The 21488-nt window shown below is 39.1% G+C and overlaps 1 protein-coding gene across 4 annotated transcripts in view; it reads left to right on the forward strand.

The window, feature by feature from the left end:
• The window catches only part of Fer (FER tyrosine kinase), a 310511-nt gene that overhangs the window by 120381 nt on the left and 168642 nt on the right, over positions 1-21488 (forward strand). For all 4 annotated transcript variants that reach the window (XM_050153485.1, XM_050153482.1, XM_050153483.1 and 1 more), the window contains one exon: positions 15390-15482. In XM_050153485.1, coding sequence (XP_050009442.1) covers positions 15390-15482 — 93 coding nt within the window. The remainder of the gene's footprint in view (positions 1-15389; positions 15483-21488) is intronic.

The following is a 21488-nucleotide window of genomic DNA, read 5'->3' on the forward strand; positions in this document are numbered from 1 at the left end:
TCTTCTTCTTTTTTTTTTTTTTTTTTTTTGAGACAGGGTTTCTCTGTGGCTTTGGAGCCTGTCCTGGAACTAGCTCTGTAGACCAGGCTGGTCTCAAACTCACAGAGATCCGCCTGCCTCTGCGTCCAGAGTGCTGGATTAAAGGCGTGCACCACCATCTCCCGGCTTATTCAGGTCTTCTTTAGACAACGATATTGTTGAGATTTCCCAGGTACAGCTTTTTGCCATGTCTTGAAAACACTGTTCAATAACAGACTCTTAAAATTTTTCAGCCTTGTCTTCCAAAATGTTCTCTGAGCCATATATGGAAGGTGGTGCTTTGTAGAAGTGCTAGTTGGGTTGAGTACTCAACAGTAACCTGTTCTCCGTAATTTGACCAGCTGTGGATCTCTGTAGTAGTCCCCATCTACAAAAAGAAACTTCTTTGATGAGGGGTAAGAAATGTATTTTTCTGTGGGTAGAGGGTAGTTATTTAGAATAGAGTTAGGCATCATATCGCCTTAGGAGCATGGCAGTAGTGGATTCTGCTCTCAGGTTATTGACCTCTCCAGCAATGGGGAGTTGGCTAGGCTTACAGTACCACACCTGAAGTCTCTCATGATGAGCAGGTTTCATGTCTAAGTAGACGGTTGTTGGTTAATCCTGTGATAAAAGTGCCACTATTGCACTTTTTAAAATTAACATTTTTCTTACAGTAAGCAACATTTATTGTTGTGGTTTATAGTCTCTATACTTAGGCAGGATTAGCAATTGCTTTTGTCCATGGCAACTTGCCTAGTATCTTCCCATCTATGGGAGATAGTCCCCAGGAAAGAGACTTTCAGGTCAATTTCACCTTGATTTCACCATGGCGTATATCTAAAGTATGTGGTGTCTGCCGCAATAATGACACGAGGCTATAGTCTGATCAGTGGTCTACCCCTGCCCACCAGTAAGCCCAAGGGAGGGTTTGTGGTTCTTATCAGTTGTCTGTGGCTCCCTGTGTGGTGTAACTGCCCTGTTTGTCAGTCTGTCTGCTGACACACCCATCCACCTACTACCTATCAATCTATCTCTACATATACATAGAATCTGTAATCATATCTGATTTCTAAACTCGCCTGCATATGTTTTCTTCTAGGAGTTTCATTAGGTTTCAAATTGAGGTCGTTGATACATTGGAATTGAGTTTCCTGCAAGATAATAGTTTTGGGTGAATTTTGTTTGTTCTTCTATGTGTGTGTATCAAGTTTCCCTAGTTCATTTGTTAGAGACACTGTCTTTTTTCTAGTGTGCTTTGGCATTTTTCTCAAACATCATGGCTGTAATGACATGCACTCGTGTTTGGGTCTGTTTCATCCCACTGATCTACTTGTCTGTTTTTGTGTCAGTACCATGCTGCTTTTATTACTATAACTTTGCATTATAGCCTGAAATCTGGTGTGTTAATCTCTCCAGAACTGAACTTTTTGCTCAGGATTGTTCTGGCTTTCTGGGGTATTTTCTGCTTCTATATGAATTTTGGGAGTCTTTTTCTTTTTCTGTAAAGAATGTTATTTTGATTGGGATTTCACTGAAGCTCTAAATTGCTTTTGGTAGGATGGTCATTTTCTCAATACTAATTGTACCAGTTCATGATCATGGAAAGTTTTTTTTTTATCTTCTGTTATCTTTTCAATCTCTTAATTCAGAGATTTAAATATTCATTATAGACTTCTTTCACCACCACCCCTGTTTAGGCTTATTCTGAGATTTTTTTTTTGAGGCAATTGTGAATGGGAATGTTTCCATTGTCTCTTTTTCAGCCTACTTGTGGTTGGTATATAGAAAAGCTATTAAGGATGAGATCTCTGTGAATGAAGAGAATAGTAAACTAGTAAAAGACCCCACTGACTGAAAGTATTTCCAGGATATAACCTTGTCTCAGAAGTTAGGAATACTTTAAGATCATGGCAGTTAGGAAAGGCACAAAATGCAGCCAGGAGAAGCTGCATAGTAGAGTCGCTAATACTTTAGCTCACAAGAACATCAACCTTGCTTACTTGCAAGTATTTCAGAAGACAGGGATGTACAGTTTATTTTAAGAAGGAATCTGTTAGAAGATATGCCCAAATGAAGCATTATGTTTAGTTCCAAGATAAGTTATGTTTAAATTCTATTTAAGTTTTAAGATATCTGTTAACTATTTTATATCTTTGTAGGCCTCAAAAGAATATTCTATATATCTATATATTCTTCGTATACTTTTGAATCGGTGAAGTTGATATTTAAACTTGTAGTATAATCTTGTCAACACATCAGTATGAGAAGGAATTTTGAATTTGTAGTACACTTTAGATTTTAATGTGAGAACCAGTATTGCAAATAAGAACTCATTATTATGTTCTTGGAGAAGTTATTTAAGCACTCTGTAATCTTTGGTTTTCTGATCTGTGAGAAGAAGGTGTTAGCAGGACCTGATAAATGGGGCTGTAGAATGCCGAAGGGAGGCACAGGGCAGCCCAGCGCAGTGGTGCTTGCGCTTGGTGCATCATCAGCGCTCAGGAAATGCTCGCCACCTTCAGCATCAGCTGTTTTCTAAGCAGATCAGAGATTTTGTTGTTTGTTTTTTCTTGAGACTTCAGGTGGCACACTATGGCTGTCCTCTTTAACGTTACCTTTAAATCATTAGCAGTGATGCTCCTCAGTTTTACTCATTTGACAGTACTTAAATCATTGGGTGACTCTCTGAACTACTTTGAGAGTTAATGGATGTAGAAGGCATTGAATAAAATTTTTGGAATGTGAATCCAAGTTTTTTTAGGTTACTATTCAAAGACCTCCCTTATTCGTGTTTTATCTTTTTTGATTGTTTCTTTTTGAGACAGACTCTCCATATGTAGCCAGGGGTGGCCTTGCACTGGCAGTTATCTTGCTGGGTGACCTCCTAAATGTTGGCCTTGCAGATGTGTGCAGCCATTCTTGATGTTGTCATTTTTTATTTCTGCTGTGGTTTGGTTGGCAGCCCTTACTAATCCATTATTTCACCATTCCAGGACAAAGTGGTCCTTACTGTGTGTGTGTGTCCTTATTATAATGGCAGCATCCTTCCTGTGTGTGTGGCAGCATCCCACTTCTTGTAATCCTCATAATTATAATTCTTATAATTAGACTCATAGGTCTCTTTCTATTTTTCTCATATTTTTGAATTGTAGAATTGAAGATCATTATAGGTATAAATGAGCCATAGTTTTATACAGAATATGAGTTATCATTAAATGTTTTCAGGATAAGAACTAAAGTACTTCTACCTCCCCTACCTCCTAAAGTTTTGAATGACTTACTGATGTTGATCATTTGATCGACTCTGGAGACACTCGGAGTGTGTGGCAGTACAGAGGAGAGTGGAGTCAGAGCTGTCATCTTTGCAAGCATTCTGAGGGACAGATTTCACCTCCAGTTTCCCATGTTTTATGTGATCAAATACTGAAGAAGGGAAACTTAAATACAGGAGGTTCATTCTGCTGCTCATTTTATGGAGTTTTATTGCAACAGGTGAGAGAGAAATTATTGTGTAGGAATTTCTGTACTCAATTTTCAATGTTGATCTTTTTAGTAATAGTTTATCTGCATATGCAAATATTTCCTTACTTATTTTTGGTTTGGTAGTTAGCTGCTTTTTTTTCGTTCGTTTGTTCATTCATTCATTCATTCATTCTTGCCTATGCTGCTGGCAATTGAGCCCACCCAGCCTTGCACCTTCTTAGCCTTTGGTTCCTTTCAATGTCCTTTTTCTTTCCTGATGACAGATTGTCAGAAACAGTATTAGACCCTAAGATATTGGAGGCCTCAAACCGTGCTGATTTCTGTGAAAATGATGTGGGCAAAGCAGAGAAAAGAACCCGTTTTCTTTGTCCTGTGCTGTAGGCATATGAAAACTCAGTGACCTTGTGGTTGATTGTGAATATTGCTACATGGTTTCTTGGCATAATCAAGGCTCCTGCTGAGAAAATAGGTTTTTGGAACTGCAACATATTGTTGACAGTAAATTTTAAGGCACGGTGTTTTTTCTGCTAGAGATGAGTTTTTAAAATATGGAAAAGAAAGACAAATTCTACATGCATGTACACACATATTTTTATTAATTTTGTTGTATAGACTTTGTGAGAACAATGTCATATTTAACCAGTTTTTCTGCTTTGTTATAAAGGGTGATTTTTTTGTAGCATTAGAATGCCAGGTATTGCTTTATAAGACAAATATGAAATGATTATTCTTTGTCACCTTATATTAATGTTCTTGACAGCATAATAAATCACTACAAACTTGACAGAGAAGAGAAATTCCTGCCACCGTTGGGTTAGTCTGAAGCCCCAGCGCGCTGTGTGACTGGTTCCTTCTGTGTCTGCAGGGAACCTCCTGGTACTTCTCTCCTAGCTTCTGGTAGCTCCTGGAATCCTTATTGTTCTTTGAATTATGACAGAATTTGCCAGTCTGTTCCTTTGAATAGTCTTACCAGCTTTTCTGTCTGTCTGTTGTCATCTGACGGTGCCTGTCATTGGGTTACAAGGAACTCGAATCATCTAGGATAGTCTCATCATGGTATCTGTACCTCCTCCCACCCTCAGAACCCACAGGTTTCTGGGAGACATCTTTGTGGGGCGCACCATCCAAGCCACTGTGTTTCTGTCTTTTCTTCTGTTAACAAAGAACTTAACATGTGGAGCTCTTGGAGGAGAGATCTTTACCTTTGCTTAAAGCTGGTCCTTCTACTTTTTCTATGAGGTATTTTATGATTATTTATCCCAGGAGTCCCAGGAATATTAAATGTTTTACCAAAGGTCTTGTGTGTAGACAGCTTACTTTTCTTTCTTTGAGACAGGGCTTCTTGTTTCTTGGGCTGGCTATGAATTTTCTATGTACACAAGTATGACCTCAAACTCATTCTCCTGCCTCAGCCTCCCAAGTGCTGCACCTCTCCTGGAACCATCATAATTGCCTGGCACTCAGCAGTTTACCTTTAACTTCAGCCTCAGTGACATTTTTTTTTTACTGTTAATTTTGTTGTTTGTGTGCTTCACTTTTATCCTCCATCATTCAGGAAGAAATTGTGTTTGCAGTTTGGTTTATAAATGCCCACATCATTGCTCTGATAATAAAGTAGACAGTGGGATTGTAGACCCCTTGTGTGTGTGTGTATGTGTGTGTGTGTGTGTGTGTGCGCGCACGCGCATGTATATGTACATATATAAGGATATATATTCTAATCCTGGCTTTCGCTATATTCAGAGGTGGACTGTAAACATATCAGAATTCCAGGCCTGCAATATTACACTAAGCCAGTTTTGCTTAATATGTTATTTTTTAATCCTGTTTATGGTAAGTTGGATGTAGGTAGTTTTTATATGCAATAATTGATACTTTCAACTGATGAAATTTTTCTTGTGTTTTGATTATGACATCAGTAGAGCGGTAGTTACTCATACTCAGATAGGGTTAGCCAGCTATTTGATGCCCAGAGTGTTACTAATTCCTTTGTGTATCGTATTTGAACCTTACCACAGTCTTGTTTGGCAATACCCTACCTACCTAATAATCGCTAGTATGATTCCGAGATTACACAAAAGAAAACTGGTGAAGAGAGGGGATAGACAACTTGGCCAGAGTTATATAGTTAGGAAATGGAAGTGGTAGGCTGGGAATGTGAACCTTACTCTGAGTTCTAAATCTTCTTGTTAGTCATTCTTAATACAGTCTCTGTCTCAGATTATATAACTTAAATGACACATTACTGGTAGAATATCATGGCCTGTGTACCAAACCTGACCTGTATGCGGTGACTACCTGTCACAAATTGTTTCTATTATTTTATGTTTGTAAAAATCAAAAGAAAAAATATATTGTGACATTTAAAAATTATAACGATCAGGTTTCTATGTCCCTAAATAAAGTTTTGATGGACTCCACCCATCTCTGTTTGCTTCTATGGCTGTCTCTCTGCTGTGGTGCTCAGAAGCAAGGTAAGGAAACAAGTGCTCACTTGCACTTGCAGAAGTGAGGACGTGTGACAGCACTTGTCCCCTGAGCCGAGCATCATTCCCATTCCTCTGGAGTTTGCCAACTCATGCAGTATTGCTGGTAATTAGTCGTTTCATCTTTGCATTGCTCTTAGAACAAGTAAGGAAACATTTTTGGGGGGCATTGCATTTCTTTTTGAAAAAGACATTTCAATTGAATTTTAGATTGTCTAAAAGTCTTCACTCAAGGAATTTGAACAAAATTTTTAGAAAATAATTGAGACTTGTGTGTGGAAAATACATCTGTACCTGACAATGGGACCTTTGATGGTTTTGAATCCCTTGCCAATTTTGCTAGGCTGCTTGGCCAGCACTATTTCGGCCCTTCCTGACTCTGCTTCTGCCAGTTCGGAGATTACAGGTGGAGTTACCAGGTTGTCAAACCTGGCTCTTCATGTGTGATCTGAACAACTGAAATCAGGGCCTCCTGTTTGTGTAGCAAGCACCTGTACCCACTAAGCCATCTCCAGACTTGAATTTTTTCTCTATGGCTGGATAGTATTTATTACACTGTGGACATACACATTTTCCTCATCCACTCATCCATTGTGGACACTTAGATTGATTCTTGGCATTGTGAATAGTGATTCAGTGAACATGAGAATACACATTTGTAATTGCTTATTGGAACTCTTTAATTACAATTGCACATTCCAAGGAAGCATGCTGGGTTAGTAGTTTTGTATTGATGTAATTAATTAACCTAAGTCAGGTTACTCATAAAAGAGTTAATCTACCCTTATATCTGAAGATATGCAGAACTTCCAACTGTGCCATCAAGAATTGTTCTGTTTTTGTTTGTGAGCTCCTCCTACCGTTGTACTCATTGATTCTTAGGTTCTCAGGCAGGAGGTGAAACTGTCCCAGAGTGTGACCAGGTTTCTTAGGCGGGTTAGGGGAGATGGGCATTCAGAGCTTGACCAAGTTCTCTCCTTCTTTCTTAAAGTCATCTGTCCAGCTCCAGGCTGCAGCTGTTTTACTCAGAATGCTTTTCCCACACAATATATTCTGATCAGTTTCCATCCTTCATCCCTTCCGGGTCCTATCCCCCTCCCACCCATTCAACTCTATGCCTTCTTTCTCTTTCTTTAGAAAACAAGTAAGCAAATAAAAAACAAACAAACCAGAATTAACAAAATAAAAGGTGCAAGAAATACATAGATGTGCATGTGTGCATACAGATACACACACACATCCATGAAAACGCAAAACTGGAAACAATAATATATAAGCAAAAGACAAATAAGATTTTAAAAAGCACAAACAAAGCAAAAATTATCTACAGAAACACCACTGAGTTCTTTTTGTGTTGGCCATCTACTGCTGGGCATGAGACCTGCTCTTTAAGTGTGGTTTATATGCCCAGTAAAACTCCATTAGAAAAAAACTTCTTTTCTCCATTGCAAGTAATTGTAAGTTGGAGATAGCTTCATGGTTGGGGATGGGAGTTCCTTTGAGTTCTTTTTAAACTATATCTCCTGGTTGGAAATTATTAACTGATAATGTAAAGGGGGAAAACCCCACTACCTTTCTTTATTTAAAATTTATTATTATTATATTTTATTTTTATTGTCTTAGGATTTTCTTTTATGTCTTACCTTTTCTGATTATGTTCTAATGACTGCAATTTTGACTGCAGCCTTGAAGTTGCAAATGTTCCCCATTATTAGTTGGAGGCAGCAGGAAGGAATGCTGAGTGGTAAGAGGATTATTGGTGCCTGGGCTGTAGCAGAATACTAAGCAGCAAATGCACCCAGGAGACATTGTGATAAAGCTGGAAACTTAAACCTTTACAAAAATAAGACATGTACTTAGTAGTCTTCACAGTGTCCTTGTGGAGCCTTTGCAGTAAGCACAGTGCCAAGAGAGAGAATCTTCCTACTCCCAAAAGCAGTAAGCAAAGGGGGAAAAACACTAACAGAAACCAAAATTTATGAGATGTTTGGCATTTTATCTTTCCTAAAAATAAAGGTCTTATTAGCCACCCAGGCTAACATCCAACTCTTCATCCTTGTATTCCCGTGTCCCTAGATCTGGGATTACATGAAGCTGCCCTGTGCCTGCTTGGCCTTTAATCCTTTACATTATCAGTTGAGGAATATAGTCTGTACCCTTGGCTATGTGTCCTCAAAATGAAGACTATTTGATAAATTAATGCTTTTTAGTGTCTGCCTTCGTGAAGACCCTGAGTATAATTCTTGCTTTGTTTCCTACATAATGGGAGTGAAATGGTGACTGATAGATGACTTCTCTTTTGAAAATGCAAATATAATTGGATATGGAAAGCTTCCGAGACCACTGGTGATTCCTAATAAGAAAAAATAGGGCAGTGGGCTACTGATAATAGCTTTTAACAATCCATCAGAGAGCTGAGCAAAGGAAGAAATCTCTGCGAGCCTGTTCAGCAAGGGGGAAGTCTTCTGTAAGAGAAGGAAGGCCTTTGAGTACTGCTGTCCTGCCCGGAGCTGCATGAGCACATGGCTCCCAATGAGGTTTGCACAAACTTGTCATGGCAGTGTTTAGACTCACGTGACAGATCAGAGTGGGACAACAGTACCTACCTAGTGTCCCCTCTTCCCTTCCCTGCTTTCCCTCACCTCTTCTCTTCCTTCTCTGTCTTTTTTTTTTTTTTTGGTTTTTCGAGACAGGGTTTCTTTGCAGCTTTGGAGCCTGTCCTGAACTAGCTCTTGTAGACCAGGCTGGTCTCGAACTCACAGAGATCCGCCTGCCTCTGCCTCCCGAGTGCTGGGATTAAAGGCATGCGCCACCACCGCCCAGCTTCTTCTCTGTCTTTTTTTGAGGCAAGATATGTTGTTTTCTATTGCTTTAATAAAACTCCACCAAGGCAAGTTATAGAAGAAAGGACTTATTTGAACTTGTAGTTTTGTAACACATGGGGCTGTGACCCCTGGCTCAGTGGGTACTTGAATCTGAAAGGTGGCTCCTTAGTGATGTGAATAAGGGGCTGGTCATTCACACTGAAATTATAACCAGTCCAGGTCCTGCTTCATAGCCATTATTGTGTCTTTAGACATTTGACATCAAGAGCAGTAAATAGATGTGCTCTTTTCTCTAGGAAATTCAGACTCCTTTTCTTTTATGCAAGTTTTCTGGGATATAATGGAAGAATATATGACATGCTTAAAAGACTTGTAACTCATTATTTATAACATAGACAGACAGGAGATGACCCACATAATGAAATGACCAGATGGTACGTCTGCTGTAGCTATTACAAAAAGACCAAGGGATCCAATACAAAGGATGGACAATGCTGTGAAAAGATGGAGCATTTCAGCAGCAGTATGCTGCTATCAAAAATAACATTGGTGGAAAAGTACATTAGAAGTGGGATTCATTAGATGCGCTAGTTAATAATAGACCAGACACAGAAGGAAAGCTGGGGGAGATAAGGCATGCTGATGGAGGCAGGGAGCAGACTGGAGCAGGAGGAAAGACGAACAGGCTCCAAAGCCACAGAGAAACCCTGTCTCGAAAAACCAAAAAAAAAAAAAAAATGTAGAGCAGTGCTTGCGACCATCAGATGGTCTGGTTCCTACCAGATGGTCTAATGCTGGAGTCTAGGCTGCTGTGTTCCAGCAGCTCCAGGTTGCAGGCTCAGCTCCGTCTCTGTTCCCCCCTTCCTCTCTCTGTCTCACCCTTCTTCCATCCCTTCCTTCACTCTCCACAGGTGAGTAAGTATATAATACTATTTTTTCATATTATTGTTCATTATAGACATAAGGAAGAAACATCAGATGATCTTTAATTTAAATTTTTTATTTCAGCCTGGCAGTGGTGGTGAACACCTTTAATCCCAACACTCAGGAAGCAGAGGCAGGTGGATCTCTGTGAATTCAATCGAGACCAGCCTGCTTTGTAGAGTTCCAGGACACAGAGAAACCCTGTCTTGAACTGCCCCCACAAACTCTTTATTTCACCTTTTTCTTCGATTCTTTTTGATGAGGTTATTCTAACCTGATGGGAACAGTTTGTTAAGTGGGTAATCCCCGAGAGTAGGTGACGTTGATAATACGCTTGATTACACATGGCTCACACAGCATGGCTACTCTGGGCACTCGTGTTTCTTGTTTCAATGGTCCTCTAAGGAAAGTAGAAGAATTTTATGTTTTATTATGCCCTTCCTTGCTTTCAAAACAAAGGCTTGGTTACACTGAAACTAGACATTAATTTACACACACACACACACACACACACACACACACACACACACACAGACCCAGAGCAGAGCCCCGCAGCACTTGAGCTGTGGGACCCGGGAGGTGTTCCTCAAGGAGGGGTGGAGATGCAGCAGCAACCCACACTTGTGGTCGTGTTTCCACATAGTGCCTTGGGGAGGAGGAGTGAATGTGCCAAGCACAGAGTTTCTGGCAGTCACATTCCTGTTTGATACTGCGGTGCTGAAAACTCAGAGTACCCCAGAGAAGCGCTCCCCTCATCCCAGCTGTGGACTCTGAGTGACAGTGCAGTCACCTGGCCTAAGTCAGTTGATGTGGTGAGTCTGCGAGCAATATGGCAATCTGCTTCTTCATTCTGTGTGTCTACCTTACTGTCTATCTAAATTTGCTCTAAATATAATAGTCAGAAGAAGGAGAAGAAGAGGAGGAGGAGGAGAAGTATTATTAGGGATTTTGATTACACATTTAGGAAAAGCACTGTAGAGCTTGAACTGTATCTGGGTGTTAAGTAGGAGGGGAGCCTGTTAGAGCCACCTTCTTCACTCTGGCTTACACAGGGGCATCCTCTTGTGCAGCTGGCTTAGACTTAGGAAAGTAAGAAAAATGATCTTAACATTTTACAGCTTAGCTCCCAGTGCCCCGAGCATTGCTCTTTTACAGTGATATCTTTTTAAAATCATCACACTTTCCTTTTATACATTTGTGGCTTAATTTAGTTTTTGGTGGGTATGAAGATACTTGACTTTATCAAGTTGGCTGTGTTTCTTTTAATAAATATCCTTAATATGCAAACATCAGAGGACAATATGGCATTCTCAACTTGGTGACTGGGCACTGAGTGCCTCAGCACCTTCAGTGTAAACCAATTGCTCAAACAAGTCATCCTGAAACTCTTTTAATACTTAAATTCTAAATCCTGTTGAAACAAAATCATCTATTTTTCATTCTTCAGAGAAAAATCAAGATCTGCATAAGATCGAGTTATTTGTTTATGTGTAAGTGTATTTCTTTTAAAAGATCAAGTCATTTGCTTATGCGTAAGTGCATTCCTTTTCAAAAGGGACGTGCTGATATTTAAGGTGTTTCCTGTACTTATGGTCATTGTCAGCATTGACTTTCTCGGGCAGTCTTCTCTGTGGTGTAATGTCCTCGCAGGTATTTCTCAGCAACATCCCTGCAAATTTCATGTCTGCTTTGCTTAAGAAGTCCCTAAAAATTTTGGCTCTCAGCCTAGCGTTCTGAGTGTAGCTGTCATCTTTCTCTTGATTCTTCAGCTCCTGGTTTGACTGTTCCTCTAGGGCAGGTTGTTTCTTCAAAGAATGTCATGAGATTGGGCTTGTTTACAGAAGTCTGCAGGAAATAGCATTGAGTTACTGTTTTAATGACACATTATGAACAAAAAATGTATCCCCATAGCCACTTGAAAGTTGACTCCTCCCCTCATGCCTGTGTGAGGGCCCCTGGGCAAGGAATAGGACTGTCCTTCGTGGGCAGCGCCTGTGTGAGGACCACTGGACACGGAATAGGACTGACATTCGTGGGCAGCGTCTGTATGGAATAGGGCTGACATTCGTGGGCAGCGCCTGTGTGAGGGCCCCTGGGTATGGAATAGGACTGACCTTTGTGGGCAGTGCCTGTGTGAGGGCCCCTGGGTGTGGAATAGGACTGACCTTCGTGGGCAGCGCCTGTGTGAGGACCTCTGGGCATAAAATAGTACTGACCTACGTGGGCAGCGTCTGGCACTGATACTCTTGCGCTGTATTGGACCGTGCAGTGCATCACAGTCACAGGCAGAGGTCTCAGTAGCAGGAGTTTTCTAGTCTTGAGCCTTCCTCCAACTGCTGGGGAGGCCGAGAACAGCCTAGTCATTTGGCCAGATGTGCAGTCTTCGTCCCTTTCAGTAGAAGAGCCTTCTGTTTCCCACCATAGCCCTTCTCCGAGGGCCTTGCTGGAGAACGGCTGTGTGGTTTAGTGAGTGTTGTCATAGCTCTTTGCAGCAACAAGGTAGCCGTTTGCAGTAGCCTCTGATTTCTGCCAGTCGGTGATTCTTGCCCTTTGTGCTTCTGCTCACGCTTCAGCAGGCCGCAGAGGACACTCCTGCTGCAGAATTTGAGTCACATGAAACCCAGAAAGTTAAGACTAAGCTTTAGGGAATTTAGGTGTTGTTTCCTATAGAGGCTGAAGATATCAATAATGGGTGATAACAGATAAATTTATGGTTAATATGAAATGGTCTAGTTTTATATGTGTGTGCATATAGATTTATAGATGTAGTTAGGCATTGTTTCTATGGTGATTGATTTAAAAGGTAACCTCTTAGCTTTAATTTCTATAAGTAGCCTTTTAATTCTTTGACATAAAGTCAACAGTGAAACGTGGGTGGGAGGAGAGGGAGGGATGTCTCATCAAGATCTGATTAATTTACTTATTTAATTTCACACTATTAAAAACTATTCTTAAACGAGGTGTGAAACTCATTCTGCATGTGGAACTTAGCTGTCAAGGCTGTTTTTTTTCTCATCGGAATCTTGGTAACATGAGGTGCTGTCTCGTGCTCTCCTGTTTTCCTGCCTCCCTCCACTGGGAGGAGCTGTCACTTTGCCAGATGATCTGCCCCCTGTGCAAACTTCATATCTTGTCCTCACTGGAGGTGGATGAACTCACTGCCCCCACCAGCAGCCCGGCGCAGGCACACTTCACTCTGGAAATAAAGAGAGCATCCATCTTTATTTTCTTTTAGATAGTCATTTAATTCTTGCCTAGGAAAATCAGCTGTCAAATTCAGGACAGTCTGATTTTATTAGTTATTAGTTATTAGGTAGACTTTCATTTAAAGCTGATATTGAATCTTAAATAGACAAGACATAGCAAATGAATTTGATGTTTTACTCTTAGAAATATGGGCACCCAGTAAGCAGTAACTGGCTAGGATACTTTGTAAATCCCATTTGCATTTTGATTACTCATCCTTAAATCATAAGATGGTATTACTGTGATTACTGATATATTTTCAGATCAGTCTATCTAAATAGTGCCTTTAAATTTTAGAAAGCCTGCGTTTGCCAGTTGTGCTCTTGTACTTTGTGACTTAATGTCAGGAAAGTGGGCTTGGAAGTCAGTTTCTTCTCACACCTGTACTTATTTATCATGCAGTTCTAAACTGTGGTATAATTCTGGTATTACCCTCTTGAGGAAATGTTGCAGAGTTTTAGTGAAAGGTTTTCTTTTCTAGGGTGGGATGCCCAGTTATGCTGTGGACATCCCAGTTTACCATATGAGTACATTTAGTCATTTCATACATTGAGAATGCTTTTTCTTCTTAAAATTCTCCCCTGAATTGTTTTTTTTACCTTTATTTGGAGAAAATTATAGTTTTGGGTTCTGATTTCTCAGTGTACTTTTCAGTTGTATCTTATGAGTACTCTCACACTGGAATAACGCTTCCTCTAGTAAGCCAGTGAAGAAAGCCACCCTAGGAAAAGTGTGCAGGCGCAGTAGAAGTGCTTGCTGCTTTCCTGTGACGATGTCACCACCATACAGGTGACGTTAGCACTTTCATGTCATCTTTCTGTCAGTGGATGCAGCAACTAGGTGCCTTCTCCAGCTACGCAGAGCAGATCCAGAAAGGAAGGGGAGAAAGCGCAGTTTCTTTGGAGAGTGGAAGGCCCAGCCTCTGCCTTGTTCTTCAGCGTGTGTGCTCTGCTCGGTCCTGCACACAGCATGCCTGCTTGGCTCACCAGCAGTCTGCCTTAAGTCCTGGCTATATAGTTTCTTTTTTTTCTTATTTCTTTTTAAATCAGGTTTACTTTTTCAGACTTCTGAAGCATCAGAAATAGATTTAAGAGTTAACAAGTCATACACATACAAACAATTTAAGGATGAGGAGGACAGGCATGCTTTGCCAAGGTCACTATATTCTTGTGTTTCAGTGCTCTTTCGCTCAGGCCTTCTAGCATCTCTATCTCTATATCTGTGTATGTATGTATGTATGTATGTATGTATGTATGTATCTATCTATCTATCTATCTATCTATCTATCTATCTATCTATCTATCTAATCTGTTTAAATGTGCATCTCATTTGGGTTAAAGCTACCAAACAACTCCCCACATTCCCAAGGGATCACCATTTGTATGGTGGGAATGATGTGCTTCTCTAGAAGTATATTAACTATGCATATGTTCAAAGTACCAACTTCTAGTCCCTTGTAAGTCTAAGCAAGGTTTTTTTCAGTTTCATATGTGATCATATTTATCTACAAATAGTGATTTTATGAGATCCTAAGTTAGTGCAGTAATGTTGAAAAAGGAGAAATTCCCTGTTCTATTAGAAGATTATGCTAAGTTGTTTCCATTGATTGATGTTCATATGTTTGTACACTAGTTAGAACTATTTTCTGGCTGGTCTTAGAAGAAGTATAAACAGTAGGGTGGGCAGGTGGACAGGGTCACGCTGGAGTTGAGAAACTAATAATGGATTCTGGGGACAGACAGGAGTGAACGCTAGCACTGAGCTTCCCTGCTGGTAGGAAACGGTAGAGATGCTGCAGCCTATGGCCAGTGCTCTTGTTCTCTGTCTGCTGCTGGCCAGCAGCTGGAACGTGACCCAGTCCCGGGCTACAGGCCAGTTCTCCCTCTTTCCAGCCTTTCTTCTCTATACCTCCTTTTTTCCTTCTCCTTTTAAGTCTCATTTTCTATCCTCACTCTCCATTCACTTGCAGTGGTAAAGTTGATCTGAAGATCTGAAAATTTAGAAGGTGTTTCTCTGCTGTGATGTGTGATATTCAGAAATATACCTGGAAGGAGAAGTACAGGCTGACTGGCTGCTGAGAGGGTTCTGCTGCCCCTTCCTAACTGTTTACCTGCTCTCCCTCCCTTGGTCACTGCCTTCATGACCCTCACCATCAGTGAGGTTTTTGGAGGCTTAACTTGGCTTACACGGGATTCACAATTAAATGACTTATATAGTTCTTTTTCCAAATCAAGACATTTATTGAGGGACCAGAAGAGCAAAATGCTATAATTTTACATGCATTCGTTATTCCAGGAATTTTATATTTGACATAGTTAGCTAAGCTATTAAAAAATACTTAAATGTTAAAATGTAAACACTCAATGGTTTGCTACTGCTAATGGCTGCTTCTTACTCCTTTTAGGAACGAAAGGAGAGGCTATCCAAATTTGAATCTATTCGTCATTCAATTGCTGGAATAATTAGGTCTCCAAAATCGGTACTGGGCTCATCAGCAGTAAGTAGGATTGACTGTGTGTTTCCCCAGTGATGACTGTCTTGCTTCTTTTAGGGTTATGTGTTTATGCTCACAGACAGGAAAAGCAGAGCAGATTCAACTTTCTCTGTGCACTGGACTCTGTTTACAGGTGCATATAATATACCCCAAGTCAAATTTTTATAACAAAAACAGAAAAAGCCTTTTTGTAATAGACCTTTCTTACTGTGGACATTCTGAGGCCTCCATTGGATGCTGGAAACTGGGTAGTATTAAGCCATTTATACACAGTTTCTATACATAGTCCACTGTCGTAGTTTACTAGACATAGTAAGATAGTAGCTACAGGAAATGTTGGTAAAAACAGAACAGGTTTCACAGCATAGTGTGGTGGAGGCTGTGTATACCATTCTAACTTCTAATGGAGATGCGAGATGATGTGAGGCCCTGCTGGGATATACTAACGGCAGTTGCTATGGTCAGCATGTTAGAGATTTCTTATACTGCATGTATGTAATGATGGGGCTTTTCATGTGTTTGGAACCTCACTAGAGGAATAGTGTAAACAGGTGTCTAGGGCAACAGCACTTTTATAATAGCAATTATTACTGTGTGGGTTCTTAAAACACATTAGTTTGTATTTCCATTATGAAGATCATTTAGTAGTAGAAGTAATCTGTTTGGTAGATTAATCATTGAAATTTCAATTTGCTGTGCCATGGTGGAGCACACTAGAGTTATGTCTTCAACAAGAAATGACTCAACAACCACTTGGAGCTGTTCGTTGGTGTTAAGTGCTGTCCACTGTCTACACTCAAGCGTAAGCTAACCAAGGCCTTGAGTTTTAATGTGTATGTGATTGTTACACATGATAAGCCTGGGAATCCAAAGTGAATAACTATTTAAAGACAGTCATATTTAAAAATTCTTGATTACATTAAATGCTTTCCTATAGAAAAGCTTTTGCCGTGTTAGCACGTGGTTTGTTTCCTTGTGATAGACCTAATAGAACATAAAATTCATGTTTTTATATTACAGCAAGAGGTTTCAGTATTTTCACTATGCTGTGCAGCCATAATTGCCACAGGATGCTGGAATGTTAGTCCCCATAGCGGTGTTCCACAGCTATTAGAAGATAGCCTCAGTTCCACACTTGTCTCATCTCCTGATACTGCATATCCTTATGACTAGGTCTCTTGCTGGGCCTTTCACCTGCAAAGGGTCATACAGCAATAGGCTTTTTATATTTAGTTTCATTCTATTACTATAATATTTTAAAAGTTCATTCATGTTATACTATGTGGCAATCTTTAATTCTTTATAAGACTGAATACTATTTCATTGCTTAGATTTATATTTCATTACTTAGATTTATTATACCATTTTGTCTCTTCATCATCTGGTAAAACATTAGTTTTATTATTATATATAATGTCTACTTTGTGGCTTTTTACTGTGAAAATTTTTCATTCTTTGTGACTATGGGTTCATTTTTCTTTGTCATATACCTAGCAGTAGAATTACCGAGTCATACAGGGATTCTAAATTTAAGATTTTAACAGTCTGCTTTTCACATTGGCAGTGATATTTACATTTCTAACAATGTATGTCTGAAACTCACTATTTCCTCACATAATTATCAATGCTTGTTTTCCTGGTTTTGTTTTGTTTTGTTTTGTTTTACTGTTTTTGTTGTAATTGCAAGCATCTAGTGACTGGTTTGTCATTGTCATTTTTATTTTAATTTTCCTAATGACTAATAATAATAAATTTTTCATGTGCTATTTGTTATTTATGTATTCTTTATAGATGATTCTATTTACAATCTTTGCATGCTTAAATTTTTTTGTGTACTTTTTTTGATGGTCTGGATCCCAGGTTTGCGTGCTGCATAAGCACTCTGTCAGTGAACTGTGCCCAGTATTAAGCTTGGTTTTTGTAGATGTTGAGTTGTATGAGTTTCAAATTATTTTGGGGAAACATTTCATTTGTTATACACTTAGTATAGTAAACAAATGTTTTTTTCTTAGCCTGTAAGTTTGCCTGCTTTCTTTCTTTCTTTCTTTCTTTCTTTCTTTCTTTCTTTCTTTCTTTCTTTCTTTCTTCCTTCCTTCCTTCCTTCCTTCCTTCCTTCCTTCCTTCCTTCCTTTCTCTCTCCCTCCCTCCCTCCCTCCCTCCCTCCCTCCCTCCTTCTCTCTCCCTTTCTCTTGTGTGTGATAGTGTCACACAAAGTTTTTAGTTTTGACAAAGAACACATTACATTTTGTGACTTTGATGTCATATGTAAAAAGCACTGCCCAGCTCAAGATGATGGCAAACCCTCATCCTTGTTTCCTTCACAGATAGATCTTCACATATGCCTTGAAACAAGGGGAGTGGCTTTTATTTGTGGGATGGGGTGGAGGTCTAAGTTCATTCTTCTCCATTTGAAAGCATATTTGTTTAAAATATTTAGAAATCAGCAATTATGAATCACTGTTTATTTTTTGAAGGGGGGTGGTGGGTTTCAAGACAGGATTTCTCTGTGTAACAGCCATAGCTGTCCTGTTGTAGACCAGCGTGGCCTTGAACTCACAGAGCTTTGCCTCCCTAGTGTTGGGATTCAAAGCACTTGCCAGCACATCTGACAAATTTGGCCTGGAGGGATGGCTCAGCTGTTAAAGGCTAGGCTCACAACCAAAAACATAAAGTTTAATTTTAGATAAAATAAAGCATATATATATATCATTTATATATGAAATTTATCATAATAGTGTTTTTAACTGCCATGGCTGTTAGTCTGCATGCTTTTTAATGAATGGTTAAATTATTCATGTAACTTTATAGCACTCCAGTGGGATATTTGGATCCTGACGGAAGGAAGAACATGAGGGAGTTAGCTGAGATAAACTAGGCTCAACTGTGGATGGGTCTGATGTGTCAGCTATTACTATTCATTGTTTGGTTAAGGTCACATTTTAACATCTTATATCAGCTCCCAGTAAGTGCTTTTTCAGCATATGAAGGGAGCCAAATAATACATCATTTATATCCCAGAGCCTGGGACCAGTTCCTCATCCAGTATTTTTCCATCTTCACAAAATGTCATTTTGCACTGAGAACTGTTTGCCAGACCCTGCTTCTGAAGACAGAGACAGAGGTGTTGGGCAGTATTAGGTGCACCTCTTCAAGCTCCTGGCAGTCTTAATGGTTCATTTGAGTTAGAAAGCTTTCAAACCATATTGAAATTACTGAGACTTGTTCCCACCATACCAGGAATATTGCCCTTCCTCCAAGGCTCTCTTTATATAGAATTGCTCTAATGTGTGGCTGAGCATGTGATTCCATGTCACAATCATGTGAGAACTGGTGTTGCTCCTCTGATCTATATAATGTCCCACCAATTATAGCACTCTTTGAAAAAACATTATTTAAAATCAGATTCTTAGAAGTCTTGGTCCAAATTATTGTTGTTTAATCCAAAACATTTTTGTTTAAAAACATCAAAAGGTTTAAATTAGTAAATCCTGTCTCTTTAAAAGTCATTTACTGTATTGACATAAGTATTATTTTAATTTTAAGAACCTTTGAGATAGGCATGGTGGTGCACACCTTTAATCCCAGCACTTGGTAGATCTCTTGAGTTTGAGGCCAGCCTAATCACAAAGTGAGTTCCAGGACAGTCAGGGCTGTTACACAGAGAAACCTTGTTTTGGGATGAGGGTAACCTTTGAGTGAGAATTTGAACGTGAAATATATGTGCTTCTTTTTATATAGAATCATTTGTTTGCATTTTTCTTGAAAACTATATTATAGCTATGTTTAAGGGTTTATTAGTTCAGTATCAGTATTATGATACAAACTTCCCACCACCAGCATGAGGGGAATGTTATTGTTCTCATGTAGTTTCCAGTGTTCATCTTTGTGTCTAGAATAATGTTGTTATTTTCATAACAAGACAAATTAAAATTAAATATTAACACATATTAAAAATCAGTTGTCTCCTATTATTCTTAAGGTCTTAATTTACTTTTTTTCATTTTTAAAGTGTTAAAAAGAAAGTAACAAGGAAATATAAACGTTTCATGTTAGTATAGCCATATGCTAATTTCTTCTGCATGGTCATATTCAGGAACATCAAAGTTATTCTCTGAGTCGCAAGTTTTGAATTACTTGTATTATATATAAATTTCAAAAAGGGCTTATTGGGGTTAATTTTGTATAATTTTTTTTGTCTGAACCCAAATCTGTTCTTACATGTGTTAGCTCAGAAGTTCAAAATAAGCACATTGTGTCACCGTCTTGTATTTGCTGAAGTATGACTACATGGTGATCACTGCAGTGATCTCCGTACACTTTACCTGAAATGTGTGCCATGACACTGCCAGTGACTGCTAGTGACAGTGTGCTCTCACTGATACGGGGGCACATTTTATAAACAAATTTGTTTTCTTAAGCACAAATACAAAGCACAAAACTGAGTTATTCTCTCAAAATGATTCCCCCTTCTCTCCCAAACATACTTCATCTTCAAATCTATCAATAACTTCTTAGGTGTTAGTTGAACCTCATATTTCAAATCCCTTTCCGAGTTCCTGGGTTCTCCATAGTCTCCCAGCTTTTCTGGGCAGTCGACTGACTAGGGAGAGATAACAGACTGTGGCATCCTTGCTTCTGCCACTGTTCCATCAGGAAGACCCTTGAGAATGACATCATATGGATTCCTCATCTTTGGGCACTTTTGCTGTTGGAAAGACTTAGAAATAGTTTCCTACTATAGTATAAACAAACAAACAAACTTGGATTTACTATATTAAATATATTGTGATAAATATGGAAAACAAAGATCCAGTTTTTCTAATTACCTTCTTTATAAAGGATCAGCTCTTGGTATCAGTTCACAAAGAGCTTTGGACAGATTTCACACTCACTTTTAAATATAATGCCCTCTACTTGATTACTGGTGGTTCCTTTGTTGTATATTATTATTTTTATTGTTGTTGGCACTAAAAGAAAAAAAGGCCTTCTATACTTATGAAAATTTGTCACATCATGTACATATTTTTAAAATTTAAGTGTCATAAATGGAAGAACAATCACCAAAATGTAAAATATGCTTGAGGCCTATTGGATTGGGACATTTTCTTTTTGTCACCAGTAAGATGAATTTTGGGTAATGGTATGTTGGACTTGAGCGTGCATATTTTAGCCTTCTTCAGTGGTACAGATTAGTGAAAGCTATCTTCAGAACTAGTTTTCATTTACTACCTAGTTATCATAAAGTTCATAAAATCAGCGTATAAATCCTTATATGTGGGTGTTTGTGTGCTTACCTTTTACTTATCTTCTTACTCAGCTTTCCTTTTCTGTTACAAAGTACGTGAGATAAATGACTCTGAGGGGGAGAGGCTCATTTCAGCTCTTGGAGGAAGTACATGCTCAGAGTTTACCAGCCGTGAAGGAGTCTGTGTGTGGGTACTTGCCAAGGCTATGCCACCACATGGTCTATCTTCTTTCCTTTGGCTCCACTCACCATGAGCCTATTAAAAAGTGTAAGCAGAGACTGCTTATTCGTTTCCAGATGCCCAGACTTAAATAATCACACAGAAGCTGTATTAATTGTAACACTTTGGCCAATAGCTTAGGCATATTCCTAGCTAGCTGTTACATCTTAAATTAACCTATTTCTATTAATCTGTGTATTGAAATGAGGCTGTGGCTTACTAGTGACAACATGTTACTCCTTTGGTAGTTACATGGCGTCTCTCTGACTCTGTCTACTCTCTTTCTATATCTCTCTCTACAGATTTTCCGTCTGACTTTACTCTGCTAAGCCATTGGCTGAATCGGGTTTATTCATCAACCAATAAAGCAATACATATACAGAAGGATATTCCACATCATCTCTCCTTTTTCTGTCTAGTTGAAAAGGAAGGTTTTAACTTTAACATAGTAAAATTATACAAAACAGTTATCAAGCAGGAATTATAGTTACAATATTTAACCCATTTACTATTTGGCAAGTTAAGGAAAATATTCTATCATCTA

The sequence above is a fragment of the Alexandromys fortis genome, unplaced genomic scaffold, assembly GCF_014885135.2.
Source record: "Alexandromys fortis isolate MF-2015 unplaced genomic scaffold, M_Fortis_MF-2015_v1.1 scaffold_61, whole genome shotgun sequence".
NCBI classification, from domain to species: Eukaryota; Metazoa; Chordata; class Mammalia; order Rodentia; family Cricetidae; genus Alexandromys; species Alexandromys fortis.